The 20,694-nt window shown below is 46.3% G+C and overlaps 1 protein-coding gene and 1 long non-coding RNA gene across 2 annotated transcripts in view; one reads left to right on the top strand and one right to left on the bottom strand.

The window, feature by feature from the left end:
- The window catches only part of SLC23A3 (solute carrier family 23 member 3), a 30,904-nt gene extending 11,856 nt beyond the window's left edge, over positions 1–19,048 (top strand). The window contains exons 5-12 of the mRNA XM_083153737.1: positions 1,141–1,322; positions 2,611–2,731; positions 2,818–3,007; positions 9,568–9,821; positions 13,456–13,561; positions 16,049–16,216; positions 16,297–16,392; positions 18,457–19,048. Of these exons, the coding sequence (XP_083009863.1) occupies positions 1,141–1,322; positions 2,611–2,731; positions 2,818–3,007; positions 9,568–9,821; positions 13,456–13,561; positions 16,049–16,216; positions 16,297–16,392; positions 18,457–18,698 (1,359 nt within the window). The 3' untranslated portion in view covers positions 18,699–19,048. The remainder of the gene's footprint in view (positions 1–1,140; positions 1,323–2,610; positions 2,732–2,817; positions 3,008–9,567; positions 9,822–13,455; positions 13,562–16,048; positions 16,217–16,296; positions 16,393–18,456) is intronic.
- LOC146020540 (uncharacterized) lies at positions 9,377–16,491 on the bottom strand. The gene is made up of 3 exons (XR_014450804.1): positions 16,021–16,491; positions 13,570–13,649; positions 9,377–9,874 (listed from the first exon to the last, which is right to left on the bottom strand). It is a non-coding gene; the product is annotated as an uncharacterized LOC146020540 (long non-coding RNA).
- Positions 19,049–20,694: the final 1,646 nt, after the last annotated feature.

The raw sequence follows: 20,694 nt of genomic DNA, 5'->3' as shown, positions 1-20,694 counted from the left end.
GTGGGACTGGCAGTGTCAGGGAAATAGGGATGGTAGTCTTGTGGGACTGGCAGTGTCAGGGAGACAGGGATGGTAGTCTGGTGGGCAGCAGCACTTTAAGAGAGGAGGAGGCACATGGAATATCTTGCCCTCCATGCTACAGTTTGAAACTGCCTATAGTATTTATTGCTGTTTCCCTTTCATTTAACCCCACATGCCACACATGCTCCGAGCCCGTGGCTACACCTCTGGCCCGATATGTTCGGTCCATTCTGCCGGATCAGACCACCATATGATCTATTCTAGCTAGTGTGAACCAAGCTTAAAATGCATGAATGTATATTTACTAAAGAATTATAGAAATGGAGATGTTGCCCACAGCACAAAATCAGATGCTGCTGTATGTATCTCCCACTTTCTGGAAGATCATAAGTAGTATCTGATTGGTTGCTATGGGAACATTCTCCATGTCTATAAAGCCGCACATTAGTGCATATATCCCATGGAGATCAGAGTATTTGTCACCACCATACCTTCCCTGGCAACTTGCAAACCTACAAAAGGATTCTGCACAAAACTACTTCTCTCACCATGGGGCGAGATGTACTAATCCTAGAAAAGTGATAAAATGGAGAGTGATAAACATCAACCAATCGGCTCCTGACTTTTATTTTTCAAACACAGTCTGTGACATGAAAGTTAGGAGCTGATTGGCTGGTACTTTATCACTCTGCATTTTATCACTTTTCAAGCTTAATAGATCTGACCCCAAACCCTAATTCAGAAATGGGTCACTAGGCCTGATTCTGATTTGCATGGTATTGCACAGCTGCTGTGAAGCACTTGTGCAATACCGTACAAATAAAATGCAAATGGCGCAAGAAGCATCTTTAGAAAATAGACACTTCCTGCATCAGCCAGGTCCAGTAAGTCTGGGTCCAATAACGCAGACCTAGGACTTGGCACACCTACAAAACGTGGCTAGCTGTTGTTTTGTGGAACGGTCCCATTTACCACCCCCAAATTCTGCAGCTAGGGTAAGGTAAAATATGGGTCCCGTGCAAACCCAGACATTGGATTAGTATCTAAACCTTCATATGAATGAAGCCCACAGCTGCTTGTACTGGTTACTTTCCACAAATGGCTGTTTTCTCTATGCAGGTGTCAGGCATACTGGTAATCTCAGGGGCTCTGCAGATTCTTTCTGGGATCTCTGGAATCTGGGGCTGGATTTTGCAGTTTTCTGGTCCAATGGTCCTTGCACCAGCACTGTCAATCATTGGACTGTCCTGTTATAAACCTGCAGCCCTGCTCTGTTCCTCTAGCTGGGGTATCTCCCTAAGGTAAGTGTACCAACAGGTTTTGTATGACTACGAGCCATTATTTATTAACAGTTTTTACATTGACTGCTATGTACCAAACATTTTTACGTGGTCTGTTATGTAACAACAATTTGTTACATAAGCTATTATGTATATGGGACTGTTAAGTAACAGCAGTGTTTACCAGGTCTCTGTGGCCTGTTATGTAACAATGGTTACAAGCTATTATGCCAGGGTTGCTTACCCTATCCTGGAAATCGCGTCCCCCTCTAGGCACCCCTCCTGCATAATACCCCATCTGCGGCAAACCGCCCCTCGGCGGGGGGGGGGGGGGTCCGCTAGTAAAATGACGCGATTGCGGCACTTTAGCCCCGTCCCCCACAGTGTAATGCCTGAAATTCTCCCATTGCACGGCAGGGGGGGGGGGGGGGGGTGGGTGTCTAAAATGCTCTGCCACCGCATTGTCCCTTTTTACTCCCGGATTTGGCCCGGCCCCCCTGCCATACTGAGCTGGTGGCCCTTTCCTGGAGGGCAGCTTCAAAGTCGGCAAGTGTGTTAATTATGCACTTCATTTCTCTCCAGCAGCATTGCACAGCATCGGGTGCCTGATTCAGGTCCTGACTGTATTGTGGTGTGTAGCACAAAGTACTGATTCTTAGTACTTTGTTGCAGGGGGATACGGTCACTATGGCGTGCTGGGACATGTAGTTCCACAAAAGCCAGAGGGCCATGAGTTTGACACAGCTTGTAATTTATGGTGTGTTAGGTGTCAGCTGACATTCCCTGGGCTAGAACCACCGCCAGTGCTATGGCGTACAGTGGCACATAAAATGGGAAAACTGAAACTAGCAGTTGCATATTATGACACTAATGGTGGACAGTGACTAGGTTGACACCTATTAATGGTCGACATTGACAGAATGTCGACACAAGCTTTAGGTCGACATGGGCATGATCGACATGAGTTTCTTGTTTTTTGGGGTGGCTTTGTTGACCTATGTTTACATAGACCCATATAAGTGTAATTCCGCACTTGTCATGCTTAGGGCACACTAGATTATATTCACACTCTATGTCCACCTGGATAGTAAAGAATGAAAACCACCATTTTCTAACAAAACACAAGAAAAACACATGTCGACCTTCTGTCAATATCAATCTAGGGTATGTTGACCATTCTTAGGTGCTGACCTAGTGACTTTCGGCATAGACATCGTCGACCCAGGGATCGCATCCATATGAAAGTCCCATTTTTTTCATACATATCTAAAGAAAACCTCTAAAATAATGCTAGACCTGTATGTTACAGCCTTATTGCAGTTACGGGATTGTTGTCACAAACCTTCCGTTCCCTTTACTTTCCTCTGTACACCTGGGAGATGAAACAAGGGATACAGAGAAGATATGTTCCGGTACTCGGCATGCTTTCTGTAAGTTCCACAATCACTAGTAGCAATTATTCATGTTATGAACTGTCATTTATATTGTTTCCCCATTTCTCTGCTGATTCCTACAGATATTGCTCCCTATTTCTTGCATCTGGATTGTTTGCAGTTTCTGGGTTTATGAGAAGAATGAATTTCCAAGTGAGGTCCGCCTAGCACAGAATATAACTGCCTTTGTCACAGATGGGAAGCATGAGTCTTTCTCTGGTCATAGAGAGAACTCCACCGAACTAACCCCATGGTTTCATGTCCCCTCTCTAGGTATGGATAACTAAGAGACTATTCCGCATAGATAGCTAATTTGACATAAGCAGTTGCTGCGATCAAATAGACGCTGCCTAGAAAGAACAACCGCCCATTGCAAAAATTGCGTTCACATCGCAAAGCGCTATACAATCACAGAACCATTTGTAATACACTGAACATTGAGGGAGTACCTTCAATCTGCAACAGTCAAAGGTTTCCACAATGCTAAAGCAACAGGCTGGAAGGCACACCTAGAAAATGCCATGTTTCCTTCCCTAAACCCTGGCTTCCGCTCAATTAAAATGCAATTATATTGAAGCAGCATAATTTCAAATTACGGGTTCGCATGCACAATGCGAACACTTCACATGCTCAGTCGTTTAATAATTGACCAGGTTGCTTTTTCTCAACCTAGCGATTCATGCTGAATTAGGCACTTTGGCAGATGTAGGTACAATTACTCTATTTGGGGTGTATGGCTTGCTTGTAAGTACCTTTCTACAACTTTTAATAATTCCTAAATTCTTATTATATTCTACCATGTCCTTATATGATCAAGGAACTTACCATTACGTTTCTGTCTAGATTTTCCTCCAGTTATTTCATTATTTCCAGACCAATTTATATAAAAAAATAAAATACAGTGATTGACTCTTAAAAACAACTTAGTTTTTATCAATGAACCCACCCCCATTTCTCCTTCATCCTCTGGGGACACTGAAGTACTACGCTGGGGATAGTGTGGTGTTATGGAGGAGTTGGCACTTTAAGAACTTGAAGTGTGGTGTGGCTCCTCCCCCTCTATCCCCCCTCAGACTCCAGTCTTAGTTTAGTGCCCGGAGGAGTAGGATCCCTGGGCAAGAGGCTCCCGCAGGGGTCTCTGGTTGTCCGTTTTTTGTTTTATATAGAAGTGTGCAGGCAGCCTGAGTGTTAGACTGGCTGCCTGCAGTGTGTATAAAGCTCTCTGGGAGGTCAGAGCGGCACTGCGTGCGGTGCACGCTGCTGACCTCAGCCGCCTGCACTCTAGGTGTGGGGAAGCAGCCACAGCCGCTCGCGGCTTGTGTTACTGCTCTGTTGGCTAGTCACCCGCCGGAGAGATCAGGACTGGGGCGCTGGGCGCCGGGTGACTGCTGGATCAGAGTCGCGCGCTGGTCCAGCTGAGGGGCAGACTGTGTCTCAGCGCCGCTGTCCTCAGCGCGCGCTGGGACGGAGGAAGGAGGAGGCGTGTCATGGGCGTCTCCTCCAGGTTAAAAATCCTCAGTGCGGCAAACGCTGCCTTCCTAAAGCCCACGCTGCCTTCCTCTGTTTGTTGTGCCTCTTCAGAGCCCTTCTGCTTCAGGACAGCAAAGCGTTTTTCATCCCAGACTGGACAGACTGTGTCACTGCGCTGGGTGAGTGAAGGGGTTCTCCTTTTTAGGAGTCCCCGCTTGGAGTATTCAGGTGGGCTAATTCGGGGAAGGTGAGCTCCTCTCCCCCTATTGTATTTCCTTCTTTTACACTGCTGGGTTTACACTGCTATCTGTGTGGCTGTGTTAGAGTGTGCTGAGTGAAGGAAGTGTTTGTATTGGATTGCATTATGGCAACAAAAGCTTCTGGCTCTAAGGCTTCTCAGAAGCTGTTCACCTGCACTCAGTGTAATCAGCAATTTACACAACATGTGAAAGGTGTGTCACTGTGTAAGGATTGCTATAAAGGAGGGGCTGTTCAACAGCAAGCTGCTCTCCTTAATGCTGAAGGGGTTACAAGTGTGTTAGCTACCTTAGCTTCTGAGCTGGCAGCGTCTCGTAGGGACAGGGAGATTTTACATTCTCATCTGTCTACTATGTCTTCTGCTGAGCCTTCATGGGCCAGAGAGTTGATTAGGTCAGTGGATTCGCTGGTACAATCCACCGTTATGCCTACACAGTCCAGCGCCCCCCCTCCACCTAAAAAAAGGGGTGCTCCTTTGGTTTTGAGGATTGATACCTCTGATGAGGAGGAAGTTAACCCTCTAGAGGAGGGGGAGTGTCAGGCGTTGGATGATACCTTTGCACCTGTGGATGAAGAGCAGGGTGTTCAGGATGAGGCTCAAGGTTTAGAGGCCTTGATTCAGGCTATTAAGGTGACCCTTAATGTTGCTGAGCAAGAACCTCCTGCTCCGGTTTCTATTTGGCCGTCCTGTTAAAGCTGCGGTAACTTTTCCTGGGTCCATAGAGTTGGAGAAGCCTCTGTTGGACATTTTGGAAAGTGCCTGAAAAAAAGTTTCAGTTATCCAGGCGCTTTAAGGCGTCTTACCCTTTTGCCCCGGAAGCCAGGGCGAAATGGGAGAACCCGCCGTTAGCGGACGCTTCCGTCTCTAAGCTTTCAAAGAAGGCAGCGCTTCCCATTCCGGGAGCGGTGGCCCTGAAGGAGGCGCCAGATAGGCGTTTGGAGGCGGGGCTTAAGCACATCTTTTCTACGGCTGGGGTCTCTTTGGGTCGTATTTTTGTTATCTCCTGGGTCAGCAGGGCCATGGAGAAATGGGCAGAGGATTTGTCCAGGGGCTTGGAGGAGCAGAGGCCTCCTGAGGAGTTAGCTCAGTTGGCTGATCAAATGCGAGAATCCGCGGCATATATTGGAGAGGCGGCCAGGGATTCGGCCTCACTGGTGGCGAGGATCTCGGCTCTGTCAATTACAGCCAGACGGTCTTTGTGGCTTAAGTCTTGGCAGGCGGAGGCGGATATAAAAAAAGCAGTGGAAGCTCTTCCCTTTACGGGGGATGTTCTTTTTGGCCCAGAGCTGGATAGATTAATTGCTCAGGCGACAGGGGGTAAATCTACATTCCTCCCTTCCTCAGCGCCTCCTCCGAAAAAACCTTACCAGGGTCTGGCTTTTCGCTCTTTTCGAGGGGCCCCGAAATTTAGAGGTAAATCTAGAGGTTCCTTTACCTCGGGCCGTGGTAGAGGTAGAGGCTTTGGCGCCGCCACCTCCGCCGCTAACCCTGGCTCCCGGCGTTCAGACGCCAAGCAGCCAGAAAAGCCCGCGGCATGACGCCCTCCCCTCCTACCTGGGGGATCCCAGAGTAGGAGCGCGGCTTCTGGATTTCCGGCAGGCCTGGGAAGAATCCTGCAAGGACAAGTGGGTTCTCTCAGTCGTGTCTCGGGGATACAAACTAGAGTTTGCCGGTTCTCCTCCTCAACAGTTTTTTACGATGGGTCTTCCGCATGCGGAAAAAGACTCTCAATTACTACTCCAAGCAGTTCAACGGTTGTTATCAGCCGGCGTGGTAATGCATGTCCCAACCGATCAACGCAAAGAGGGGTTTTATTCTCCTCTTTTCCTGGTTCCAAAACCAGACGGGTCGGTAAGGCCGATCTTAAATTTAAAGAAGCTGAACGAGTAAATTATGTACCACAGATTCAAAATGGAGTCGCTTCGCTCGGTGGTGGCAGGTCTGGAACCGGGGGAATATTTGGCATCCTTGGACGTCAAGGATGCCTATCTACATATTCCCATTTACGACTTACACCAGAGGTTCCTTCGGTTCGCAATCAAGGACCAACATTTTCAATTTCGGGCTCTGCTCTTTGGCCTGTCATCGGCGCCTCGCCTTTTCACCAAGGTAATGGCAGTCATGGTTGCCTTTCTCCACACACTAGGAGTCAAGATTGTTCCGTATCTGGACGATTTGTTGATAAAAGCCGGATCCAAGAGTCAGCTGGAACAGGCGCTTCACGTGACTTGTCAGACCTTGATTCGGCATGGCTGGATTCTAAACTATGGGAAATCCCAGATGGTACCTTCCCAAAGGATTTTGTTTCTTGGACTGATTCTGGACACAGAAGTACAGCGGGTCTTCCTTCCTTTGGAGAAAATTGCCTCGATTCAGGACTTGGTGAAGCAGGTGCTTCGTCCTCGGAGGGTGTCGGTGCACCTTTGCATCCGGTTGCTTGGCAAGATGGTCGCCTCCTTCGAGGCTCTGCCTTTTGGCCATTTCCACTCCAGGACTTTTCAACTCGATCTGTTGAGGCAGTGGTCGGGTTCGCATGTCCACATGCACAGGACGGTAATTCTTTCACCCTGCAGTCGGCTGTCCCTTCACTGGTGGCTTCACACGGCCAATCTGTTAAAGGGGCGTCGGTTCGGAGTCTGGGAGTGGACTATCATCACGACGGATGCCAGCCTGAGGGGCTGGGGGGCGGTTGTGATGGGACGTCACTTTCAGGGCCGTTGGTCTCCGCAGGAATCAAGGCTGCCGATAAATATTCTGGAGATTCGGGCTATCCGTCTGGCTCTTCTCAAGGCGGACCTGTTCATCAGAGGGAAGCCGATCCGAATTCAGTCGGACAATGCCACGGCTGTGGCATATATCAACAGACAGGGTGGAACGCGCAGTCGGGCAGCTTTGCAGGAGGTACGCCCGATCCTTCAATGGGCGGAGAGGAATTCTCTGGCCTTCTCGGCGGTGTTCATTCCAGGGGTGGACAATTGGGAAGCGGACTACTTAAGCCGCCAGGATGTGCACCCAGGGGAGTGGGCACTGCATCCGGAGGTGTTTGGCCAGATTGTCAATCGTTGGGGGTTACCTCAGATAGACATGATGGCATCCAAACGGAATTGCAAGGTGGCTCAGTATTGTTCCAGGTCACGAGATCCGGAGGCAGTGGCGACGGATGCTCTGACCGCAGAGTGGAATTACCATCTAATCTATGTGTTCCCTCCGTTACCCTTGATTCAGTTAGTACTCAAACGGATCAAGCGCGAGAAGGCAACGGTGATTTTCATAGCTCCAAATTGGCCTCGTTGGCCTTGGTTTGCCGATCTTCAGGGGATCCTGATAGATCAACCCTGGCTACTGCCTCAAAGAGAGGATCTATTGCAACAGGGACCATTCGTCTACCAAGATTTAAGGCAGCTGCGTTTGACGGCGTGGCTGTTGAGGCCGAGCTGCTGAGTAGGCGTGGGGTACCTAAAGAGGTCATTCCCACAATGATGAGAGCCAGGAAGGAGGTTACTTCCCGGCATTATTACAGGATTTGGAGGGCTTATGTGTCGTGGTGTGAACGACACAAGTGCCCTACAGCTGTTTTTTCTTTGTCCCGATTGTTGAGGTTTCTGCAATCAGGGTTTGAGGCGGGCCTTCGTTTAGGGTCCCTTAAGGTCCAGGTGTCCGCCTTGTCGGTTTTCTTTCATAGGCGATTAGCCTTGATGCCGGAAATACAAACATTTTTGAATGGGGTTCTAAGGCTGCAGCCTCCGGTAAGACCTCCGGAAGAACCTTGGGATCTTCCTTTGGTGCTGGACTATCTCAAGTCGGAGGTGTTTGAGCCTTTAGAATCTATTGATTTACGTTTACTTACCTGGAAGACGGTGATCTTACTGGCTTTGGCATCGGCTAGACGAGTGTCTGACCTCAGTGCTCTCTCATGTCGTTCTCCGTATTTGGTGTTCCACTCAGATAGGGCGGAACTCCGGACTAGATTGGATTACTTGCCAAAGGTGGTGACGGCTTATCTTAATCAGCCAATCGTGGTTCCGGCCTTGACAGGAGAGTTCGCTTCACTGGATGTGGTCAGAACTTTGCAGGTTTATGTGGACAGAACCAAGGATCTCAGGAAGTCGGATTCTCTGTTTGTCCTATACTGTTCCGCAAAACGTGGTTGGCCGGCTACCAAGCAAACTTTGGCCAGGTGGATTTGTCTAACCATTAAACAAGCTTATGTTCAGGCCTCCCGGCTTCCGCCTACTAGGGTTTCGGCTCATTGCACCCGTTCGGTGGGACCTTCTTGGGCGGCGGCCAGAGGGGTGTCTCTTTCTCAGGTATGTAGGGCAGCCACTTGGTCTGGGCCCAATACCTTTATTAAGTTTTATAGGTTTGACACCTTCGCGGCATCCTCTACTAGGTTTGGCCGCGCGGTGCTTCAGGATGCCCAGCGCCTTCCCGCCCGTGGGGATGGCTTTGGGACGTCCCCAGCGTAGTACTTCAGTGTCCCCAGAGGATGAAGGAGAAAATAGGAATTTGGTACTCACCGATAATTCCCTTTCTCCGAATCCGAAGGGGACACTGAGCGCCCTCCCGGCACTGGTCTTCTGGTAAGGGAGGGGTTTTTACAGGTCGCATGTGGCCAGGTTGTGTTGCATGCGATGGTCTGTATGTAAGTTCTTTTGACTTTTTGTTTTGTTTCGGTGTCTTGTTTTCATTCTCTCTCTCTGTCAGAGGTTTCCTGGTCTCTTTTCTCCTCTCGGGCACAGTAACTAAGACTGGAGTCTGAGGGGGGGATAGAGGGGGAGGAGCCACACCACACTTCAAGTTCTTAAAGTGCCAACTCCTCCATAACACCACACTATCCCCAGCGTAGTACTTCAGTGTCCCCTTCGGATTCGGAGAAAGGGAATTATCGGTGAGTACCAAATTCCTATTTTCTCCAACTGGCAGAATCACTGGATGTCAGTCATAGTAATGTAGTTTATTTTAGAGACTACAGGAAAATGGTTCCACCGAATGTTAGGATACAGGCCGTTACTTGCAATAAAATATTACACTTGTGTAGATTTCCTCTAGTAAGCCCCTGGGGTAAGCGCTCTAATCCACAAACGTCTGTTCATTTTCCATACAGGCGCCTGGGGCTGGCCCCAGTTCAGTCTGGAGATCCTTGGTGTGGGCATTGCGATGGCTCTGACCTCCAGTATGTCCTCTCTTTGTTCTTACATCTTATGTGCTCGGATGGTGTGCTGCTACCCGCTTCCGTCACATGCCTGTAATCGAGGAATAAGTATGGAAGGGGTTGGAAATGTCCTTTCTGGATTCCTTGGCAGTGTGTGCGGAGCAGGATCTAACACCCCCAGTGCCAGCACTGCAGGGATTACACAGGTACCCCCATTTTCCCAGGGCCGCCATAAGAGCATCCAACAAGTATTCACAAGCTTTATAAAACACAAGAGAAATAAATACATTTAATATGGATTATTGTATATACTTTTCATCAGTTATGTCAATATAAATGTGTTCCCAGCAGTGTTTTACTGACTAAAAGGGGTACATTTACTAAGATGGGAGTTCTATTAGAATCCTTGGTTGCTATGGGAAACATCTCCTTTATCTGCTAGAAGGTGATAAAAAGTAGAATCTGAACTTCATCCCATTGCAACTCCCCATCTTCAATAGAATTCCCATTTTTGTAAATTTACCCCCGAAGTGTAAATTTTTAGCTGATTTTAATTCCTTTCATCAAAAAGTCAAAATTGGTCTACTTCCCCTTAAAGGAAGCTACAAGTAGTATGCCACCATGAAGTAATATGTACTGTTACAGTCACAATGTTCCTATTAACTATACTAACATATTTAAGTACATGTGGTGGGTAGAAGCAGCAGCTCCTTTTGGGCCGTAGCAAAATCTAAAAAAAAAGCCCCACCCCCATCCCAATTATTACAATGGCAGAAGGAAGTGAGAGTCAAAGAGGGTGTTGAGGAAAAGAGAGGGGAGACAGAAGGGTGGATAGGGAGAGCGAGAAAGAGAAGTGAAAGAGAGGGTGTCAGAGAGGAAGGGGAGGAGAGAAGAGGAGGGGCATGAGTGAGAGAGAATGTCAGGGAGGGAGAGCTAAGAGGGAAACAATAGAGAGAGGGAGTGTCATGTAGACAGACAGAGAGACAGAAAGTGAGAGAGAAGATATCAGCGAGTGAGAGGGGTTGTCAAGAAGCAACAGAGAAAGAGAGAGACAGTGCCAGGTAAGGAGAGGGGGGAGGGGGGATTTGATAGGGGAACACAGTGGGGGGAAGCATGGGAAAAGAGGTTGGAGGAGAAATATAAGGAGGAGAAAGATAGAGACTAGGTGAAAATAGAGAGACAAAGAGAGAGACTACAGATAAGGGGACAGAGGAGGAGTGAGAGAGTGTTTAGAGAAAGAGATGGGGGCAGGAGGAAAGAGAGGGGGACAGAGAAAAAGATGAGGGGATGTTGGTGTAAAAAGAGGTGGGAGAGACAATGAGGGAAATTGCGAGAGAGGTGGGGACTGGGGGAGAAAGAATAAGTCTGGGAGAGACCATGCCACAGAGTGAAAAAGATTAAAGAGCCTGGGTTGAAATGGAGGGGGAGGGGGTAGGAGGCAGGTGGAGAGATTGCAGGAGGGAGGTTAGATGGATGGGAGGGGGTGAGAGAGCAGGAGAGATGAAGAAAGAAAAAAATAGCGGTTAGAGGGAGTGAGATGTGGAGGTAAAGAGTGCAGGAGTGAAAGACTGAAAGGTTAGATGAGCAGAAGGGTGAGAGTGAAGGAGAGAAAGGTTAGATGGGGGAGGGGGTGAGAGTCCAGGGGGGAGAGTGCAGGTTAGTGTGGGGGGGGGTAGAGAGGAGACAGTGAGAGGTGAGAGGGAGACAGAAATAGGAGGAGAGTAGGGGGTAGTGCTGTGTTGTCATTTCCCCCTCCCCCTCACTCCTCACTAGAGATGGGTCGCTCGTCTGATCTTTTGGGTGGATCCCATAAAAGAGTGAGTGAGTTGCTGATCCAAAAAGGTGAACCATCATTCTTTTCCTTTTTTTGTTTTTCATTACAATGCATTTGCCTGAGCTCAGCACTGCCACATGTGGCAGCTGAGGTGTACTAACTCCGGAGACTGAGAACAGTGCTGCGACTGCAAGTGAAAGAAAGAATAACCAGGCTGCTGTTGCTAGGGATGGCCATCAGTGCAGACGCCATCTATGGTTGCCATCTATGGCGATTCTGCACCTAGCCATCGATCAGTGTTTTACTCAGTCTTGTATGTTCAGCTCACTGTTTAAAAAAAAAAAATGTTGCTTTTACCGTTTATGGCAATAAATGATTGTAAAACAAATTATGCTTCATTTTTATCAAATTACCCCTTTTTCCAAAGTCAGTCGATGATCCGGATCTTTCCACGGATTAATCACTTGATCCCAGCTCTTTTTAGTGACCCGTTTTGCCCATCTCTACGTCCTCACTACACCTCCTCCCCTCCCCACAAGCTTAAGCATAACTGCTGCTGTGTACCTCCAACAGGCTCCCCTTGTTGGCGCCAGGCTTCAGCTGTTGCAGACCATTCCAGCTCTGCCAATCATCTCTCTTCTGCACGGCAGCCCCCAGTCTACCGAACAGTGCAGAGTTTCAGGGGTGCTGCACGATTCACGCCGGGGCAGGTCACTCAGAGAGGGGAGGGGGATGGGGAGAGAGGCTGGAACAGCTGAACCACTTTTTCTCCCTTCTCAACACCGCACACAGTGTGCCGCTTACAGGGAAGGGGGTACGAGATAGAGCCACTGACACTGCCCATGCAGCATTACTTAAATACAATAAAAGGGTGCAGAGGATTGCATGCAGGGCCACCCAAAGGGCACCCTCCATAGTCAGGGGCAAATTTAGGGGTCAGGCCGCCCCAGGCACAACATTTTTGTGCCCCCCCCCCCCCATTTTAATGTAATCATATATGTATATACATTGTTATTTATATATATATATATATATATGTCATAAAAATGTAACTGTAGCCCACCTTAATATTTTTTTTAAGCACTCTGGACTGCTCACTGTACGGAGGACTCGGAGGGAGGCACTTATTAGTACAGTGATTAGCACAGTGTCTCCGTCAGTCTCTCTCTGGCTCACACACTGTGATGAGCACAAGCAGGATCTGCGCGTCGTTCAGCTCAGCTGCTGGATACACAGCAGCCAATAGACTGTGTGTGTGTGTGTGTAGAGTAGCCAATGGGTGGAAGCCAGCAGCAGTGAGCCTAAGCCATTTCCGGACGCGCAGGGGGACCGTCGGACCCAGCCACCAGAGGTGATGTAATGTGCATAGCAGAGTGGGTGGGCAGTGGCGGGTGACTAGTGGCGCTGCCGCCTACATATAATTCATCTATGCGGCGGCGGCGCTCGTCACTCGCCGCTGCCCACCCGCTGTGCCATTTAACAGAATGTCAGCCTGCCTGCCGCCCTTAATTGGTGCCGCCCTGAGGCCGGTGCCTCACGGGCCTAGGCACAAATCCGGCCCTGTCCATAGTCACGCCACTGATTGCAGCATAAAATCAAGCTAAAAACACACAAGTTGTCTCAAGCTATAGATGTTATTTTGCAGCTGCTTTGACACAAATAAACTAGTGGCATAACATTAGTAAAGGATAACAATGTAATGACATGCCATGCCACCACTTCAGCCCCGTACCCACGGGGAGATTCTAACCTACAACCCCATGTGTACAAGGCAACTGTCGCCGGGAGCGTGCTCCCTGGCAGAGAGTCTCCTTTTTATCAGTGACCATCTCTGGTCGCTGATGAAAACGGAACACTGAGCAATATATTGCTCCATGTATACAGAGCTTTAGAACAGCCTGTAACTAGATAGTTAAGAGCTGATTGGCTGGTGCGTGTTCTATCCAATCACCTGAAGACTATAAATATTTCAAACACCTGTATAGGTGAGCATGTGTTGAATAACCAAACCTCCAGTATTGTGGAACATGAGGAATATTTGTAACAATGTATCTGTTTAATTTCAGGTGGGTTCTCGCCACTCAGCCCAGCTATGTGCTTTAATGTTCATTCTTCTCGGCCTCTCCCCAAAGCTGACACAGGTCCTAATGAGCATCCCTCCTGCAGTGCACGGTACGCACCTCTTTCATGGGGAATCATATCCTAACTATCGTTCTGGCAGGATTACTTCGTGCATATACATGTAGTCTGGAATTTCTCCCTAGATGTGAGGAGTATTTAAATAACTAAAAACAGTTATTCTGCCTTATGGACTTTCTACTCATTCCTACTGTACATTATATAAGGTAGTCAGGTAGGTATTTGTTTTTGAGAAAAATATAGTCTAAAGAACAGATTAAAGTATACACAACTATAGGCAACACTGCCCCCCTGTAAATGGATATTTGAGGAATACACCCTAATGACCCGTATACACGGTTTGATTCGGTCTATTTTTCTATTCAAAATTAAAATCGAATGGACATTGGCTGGTTTTCAGCCGCATTTGATGCTGATTTGATCCTGTTGCACATCCCCACGGCATCGATATTGAATACAAAAACAGACTGTGCAGGCAAGACTATATAGTATTATTTATTTATTAACAGTTTCTTATATAGTGCATACATATTCCACAGCACTTTACAGAGTATGCATTAGTTGAACATTCACATCAGTCCCCGCCAGTGGAGCTTTCATTCTAGAGTTAATTTTTGTTGGAAGCCAATTAATCTACCAGTATATTTTTAGATTGTGGGAGGAAACCGGAGCACCCGGAGTAAACTGATGCAAGTACGGGGAGAATATACAAACTCTGCACAGCTGTAAGGCAGTAATGCTAACCATTACACCGTCCGTGATGTCCTAGTACTGATCTGTACTATATAGGGCAAATCCAATGCGTTTTGCTTGCCATTCGATTCGATCCCAACCGAATTGGGATCGAATCGCAAGCAAAATTGTACCATGTGAACACCCCTTAACACTGATAAAAGATGCTCAAAAAAATTTGAGCCCATCTCAAAAACCCTGAAATTTTTTAGAAAGCAATCACTTGTAGACTGTATTTCTATTTCCCCTGTAGATGCCAAGGCTCATTCTTCACACTTAAGAATTCTAAATAAAATGATATAAATATACATCTGTGTGTCCCTGTCCAAGCTTAAAGAGTGTTTACACACGGTGCGATAGCCTTGCTATTTGATCCTGGTTCGAATGGCATGCATTCAATTTTGACTATATAGTACAGGTCTGTACTATATAGTCATTGCTGCACTGTCTTTTTGGCTATTAGATTTCAGCTGAATGGGGGCAGGTACCGGTATTAGGATTGAAAGGTTAAAAACATGTTTGATCTGCATTCAATGTCTATGCGATACAGATAAGATATTGTCAAAATCGAATGGCAAATTTTACCGTGTGTACACAGCACAACACTGCGAACAGAGAAGTTCACAATACCATTGAACAGTCTAAATATTATATAGCACGGTGTATTTTTATACTGTATCCATTCCACAGTGCATGGTGTTCAACTCCTCTAGAGATTTATTAAATGTTGGAGAGAGATAAGTGGAGAGAGATGAAGTACCAACCTATCAGCTCCTGTCATTTTACCAATTACTGTATGGGCCGAATACAGACCTGTTATCAAGGCTGCCATTTTTTCCAATTGGCAAAACCATACTACACTGCAGGTGGGGCAGATTTAACGTGGAGAGAGTTAGATTTGAGGGAGATATTTTGTTTCTGTGCAGGGTAAATACTGGCGGCTTTATACTTATATTGCAATTAAATTTCAGTTTGAACACACCTCACCCAAATCTAACTCTTTCTGCACATGTTAGATTTGCACTACTTTCAGCATGGTTGTGTCCGTCTGCAAAAACTGCAGCCTTGATAACCGGTCTGAATCAGACCCTATGTTTGAGCTGATTGGTAGGTACCTTATCTCTCGCCACTTTATCTCTCTGTTTAGTCTAAATAATTTGAGAACTGAAACACTGTTCAGTGTTTCTTCTGACCAGCTCACGATGACGCGGGGGGGGGCACGACCCGCTCACGATGTGCACCGTGAGCGGGTCCGATCCAATGTCGACCCTCACCCGGGAGTATGGTCATTCTTCAGATCCTACCTGCTGCAGGTAGGATATGAATAATGACCGACCCGCGGGACCGCGCATCAGATAGGTATCGGACCACACCAGGACAGAAAAGGGCCCAATCACCACACAATCTACATCCAATCGGTCGGAATTGGATCTAGATTGATGGGATCAGACCCTTGTCGTCCTGGTGTATACCCAGCATTAGACAATGGCTCTTTAGGTGGATATCGCTGGCCTCCTTATAGTGCTGCAGTTGTTCAGACTGAGTTTGAAAATATCAAATCTCAATAATGCATTATGTCTTTCTGTAGCTTCCTGTGGCCCTAAATGGTGTGAGGGCCCCTTGTTGGTATTCTCTTTGTGTATAAACTGTTTATAAACTATTTCAAACAAATACATATTGGGATGATAATTTAAATGTCTGTACTGACCTGGATAGAATTTATGTTGGTACAATGAATGCTGGTGGTGTAGATGTCTCACCTGTGATTGTTGCACCATCTCCTTTCAGGAGGCACGTTGTGTGTGACATTCTCCATGGCAGTGGGTGGAGGGGTCTCCTTTTTCCAATATGCAGATATAGACTCGGGAAGAAACATCTTCATTGTTGGCTTCACTATGTTCATGGCTCTGTTGGTGCCAAGGTGGTTGGCTGCAGTGCCGGAAATGTTGGATACAGGTGAGGTGCGGCTCTATTGCATCAGAGGCCATATGTGCAGATAAGTTCCACATCCCTGAGATGTTTTTATCTCTTTCCAGGCTGGCCTGTGCTTGATGTGTTCTTCTTGTCTCTCCTGACATCTCCCATTTTTCTGGGGGGACTCTTCTCCTTTATTTTGGACAACACAGTTGAAGGTAAAATGAAGGACAGAACAAATGATATGTTTGTGTTAATGTTTATATTGTGTTGTGTTGGGAATGAACGCTAAGGTCCTGAGATGTATGTAAACCTGGTAGAACTCCAATGGTGGGGCAGCTGCTCATGTGCTGAATAGGTTCTGCATCCTCGCATGCAGTGCTCCCAACCCAAAGCCTAATTGACAGGCTCCTCGTGTCTGGGGCAGTAGAGTGATCGGAGCTGCCTAGCGTTCCCAAAACAGGGCAGAGTTATCCCCATTTTCTGGGAGCGGTGATACCAGGGTCTGTATCTTCAGGCACAGATTTGCTGACTCACCAGTGTGAACAGCCTGGCCATCCTGCTTAACATGATGGTTGATATAATATACACAAGTGATCCGATGCTGTGACTTTGGGCACAGCAGCGACTCACACAAGCATTTAGGAGGCCTCTATTAACATGATCCCTCCTGCTGCTTTCGCATATTTTCCTACAGCAGCTGCTGTTACAAACTACAGTATGTCCATTTCTGAATCAGGCCCTAAGGCTGAAAACTGTACCATTCCTGCCTACATTGTAACAGGCACAATCAGGACAAAGGAGCCCATGCTAATGATCAGCCAGACGGCAACTACTTTCCAACATATTGTGACCTTTTGCCAATCTGAGAATTGGGGCAGTCTCACCAATGTTGGCCGAGGAATATAGAATGATGCTGGGCATGAGTTCTGTGGGGGACCTAATTGTGGAGGTGCTTCCATGCCCCCATACCAAAACAATATGCTGCACATGAAGGCGCACTGCTGTGGGAAGGGTGGCGTGTGTGTGGGCGGGGTGGGGAGGTCGCCACTGGGAGATAAATGGTGGTAGGGCTACAGACATGGGTCCCTTCTAGGCCACTCCAACAAACCCAGACCTAGTTAATTAATACCAACATTTCCCATCTCTGTGCCCCTGAACAGCGTGACTATCAGTAGGATTTTACTAGTTCTCCACTTACACCCACATCATTATTCCAAACTAATGAAATTGCAAATATTAACCCTTTGTGGACACAAATATTTGTGGACCAAATGTAAACCCTTTCTGTACAAGTTGCCCTCAATGTGTAATACAACATTCCTTGATCTTATACTGCTGTGCTTAGATGGTCCATCCAGCACACTTTGGGCCTCATTCAGATCACTTCTGTACATGCGCAGGCGGGTATCTGCGCATGTGCACGTTTGCCGGGCGGGGTTTGGTGGACTCGCAAGGCTGCGAATTTGCAGCCTTGCGAATCAACCTGAATAACCCCCTTTGATCCAAGCACATTTGTGCTCGTAGAGGCACAAGCTAACTGAATTGGGTAGCGCAATCAATTAACTGCAGGGTAAACCCTGTGCAGAGCCGGCCCAAAGCAATTTGATGCCCTATGCAACATTTTGCAGCAACATAGCATAATATGAGTTGCGCTGTGTGGAAATATACATTACTTTTAAATCCAACCTCCCACTACTTCCTCATCTCTCCATTCAATTAATAAAAATTAGTGCTGGGCAACGATTAAAATATTTTTGATCACAGTTAATAGCCGATATAAAAGGGTGTATGCAATCTGGGGTCACGATCCCCGATGACACCCGTGATCCTGGCCCGTTTGCGGTCAGATTGACCGCATAACAACAGACAGGATTCAATGTCCCGCCTGCCGATGGGCGCAAAGGGGGCGGGCCATGAAAACGGCTGTGGATTGTCCACCCACCACTAATAAAAATGTAACATTTTTTAGTAAATGTTTTTAGCTGCATTTGTGGTATAATAAAACCATGCATATATTGTATATATTCTATTTTGTGTTTGTGTTACTTATTTTATGTCGGGGAAAATAAATACAGTTACACTTTTTAGTTGATGTATAACTGGAAGGTTAAAAATGGTGTCCATTAAACAAGATCTGATACTATTAAGATTGGAGATGAAGCACAAATCAAGTCCCTTTGCAGAGTGGTGGAAATATCCTTAATTAGTGCTGTTATTACCTCATTATTCTACCTCTCTTTCCACAATGATATCATTTAATACAATCTCTGTGTGTGCAGGATCGCTGCAGGAAAGGGGTCTGCTTACAAACATCTCGCTCTGGCATGCTACATCCACAGAAGACGTACACGGAGGACTGAAAAAAGAGTTAGCACAAGCTTATGAACTTCCTACTGCGCTGGCTCGCCTCTTCCCTGTGGTGTATCCCTGCAACCAGCTTTGTCCTTTGACATCTGAGTCAGTGGTGATAGTGGGAGAAGATGACAAACTGTTGATGACAACAGATCCTGTCACTGTGTAGTTCAGGGATCATGGCTGCTGAGTGTGGAGAATTCTACCATTGAAACTGGACCATCTACATGGGAATGATTCATCATCGCTTATTTCATACAGAGTCAGACCCAACTGTGACCTGTCCCTGCAGGAGGAGGACAGATAACCAGAGAAATCGGCCTTGGAGCAGTAGTGGCGGTTGCAATGCTGGGCTCGGGGGGCATACCATGTAGCATATTTAAAGAATTGTAAACATTTTCTTATTATCTCTGTTTAAGCAAAACGCTGTTGTTATTATTTCTTTTCAAAGTGTTATAGAACTACCCTAGCATTGTGTATGTGACTTCTATTCAAATAAGATTCCACATACCCCCAGCACCACCTGATTTTTCATTTCTTTTCGTATTACAAAGCTGTGAAATGTCCACATAATGTTGGCGGATGCTATTAAACAGTTTAATAGCTCCAATATTCACATTAATTGCTCTAAATAAATGAGCTAAGATGGACACTCAGGGCTGGTCCTATCACTATCCTATCACAGTTTCACCAGATCACTATTTGAGGCCTGTTAGTACATTTCAAGAAAAAAAGGGGGGGGAAAGTGGTGACACTTTAAAAAAATATCACCATCAGGGCGCTTATATAGTTTTTTTTATATATATTTTGGTCTATATATATTTTAATAAAAATAATTATAATATAGAAATATATATATGAAAAGGAAAAATGTTTTTACTTTAGCTGCAGTTTTTTTAGTGCACAAGTGTATGTACACTATAGCTAGCCTATTTTTGGGCACACTTACGTGTGTCCAATTAGGCAGCTTAGAGAATACAGGAAACAAACAAAAATATGAAAAACTGCGCTATTTGTCTGGCATCATGTAAGAACACACCTTTACACAGATTGATTTTTGAAATGATGGTTTTTGTAAATCATCAACATTTATTGTTTAAAAATGTATTCAGGTGGCCACCTTTAAATACAACAATAATGTTATACACACTAAAATAAATTTATTGTTTAATAAACACACTATATCTTTAAAATATTTATCCACTTCGAATCAGAATATAAGGACACCTTGGAAAAGATTGTTTGTCAATTAGACAATCGATGGTAAGTCTTTGCACTTGTAATTTGCAATAAATGCACAGCTGTAATATATTAATTTTGTAATAAGCACAGTTTTGTAGGTTATAATACGCCAATTGTGGCGTTTCTCACCTGCGCCTCCGTGCGCTGTAACTCCGGTTGATGTTTTAGCCGTTGAGTGTCCCTCCGGAACGGGTGCGGGGAGGGGAGCTGACCGACGGGGATGATGGTGGGGTCTTTGCTCTTACCCTCACGGGAACTCTCACTGGTAGTTGTTAATACCGGCAGCGCTTCTCTCACAAGGGCTCGGGTAATCAGTGAGAGTGCACGGGAGCTGCGGACCTGTGATGATAAGGTCCGGGCTGTGTTCTTGATCTCCCTGCTGTCACCGTTGTGTGAGAGGGACTGGGGTGTCTCTCCCACCGAAGATGCCGTCACCCGTACTCTCTGGAGTTCACAAGGCCACCGGAGGTGTTGGCGTTGGAGGAAATAGATGGTATTGCAGGTGTGTCGATCTTTTCAGAATGTAGACTGGATACAAACAATCGGTCCAAGGTGTCTCTGGCTGGGGCTTCCTCTAACGCGTTTCGCCACCCTAGCAATGGGGGCTTTTTCAAAGAGTGTCTGCCATTTGTTTTTTCTCAGTTAATATACCCAGCATTTAATTGTTTTTTCTTTCCAATTGGACTGAAGATAATGGATCAGGTGTGGATAATTTGTAATCCTATACAGGTGCACAACTTGCATTTGCTTTGGTTTATTTTTTTAGTTTTTTAGTTTTTTTTAGTTTAAAAATTCAAAGTCCAACTGCATATCTTTTTTCATAAGATCGCAAAATAAAAATAAAAATAAAGAAAAATAAATATCACATAAATGGAAACAGCAATTTTGAATTTTTAAACTTAAAAAATAAACCAAAGCAAATG

This window comes from Crinia signifera, chromosome 7 (assembly GCF_055691185.1).
Source record: "Crinia signifera chromosome 7, ASM5569118v1, whole genome shotgun sequence".
Classification (NCBI taxonomy): Eukaryota; Metazoa; Chordata; class Amphibia; order Anura; family Myobatrachidae; genus Crinia; species Crinia signifera.
Note: the sequence above shows the minus strand (reverse complement) of the source record. Positions and strands in the feature narration are given on the sequence as shown.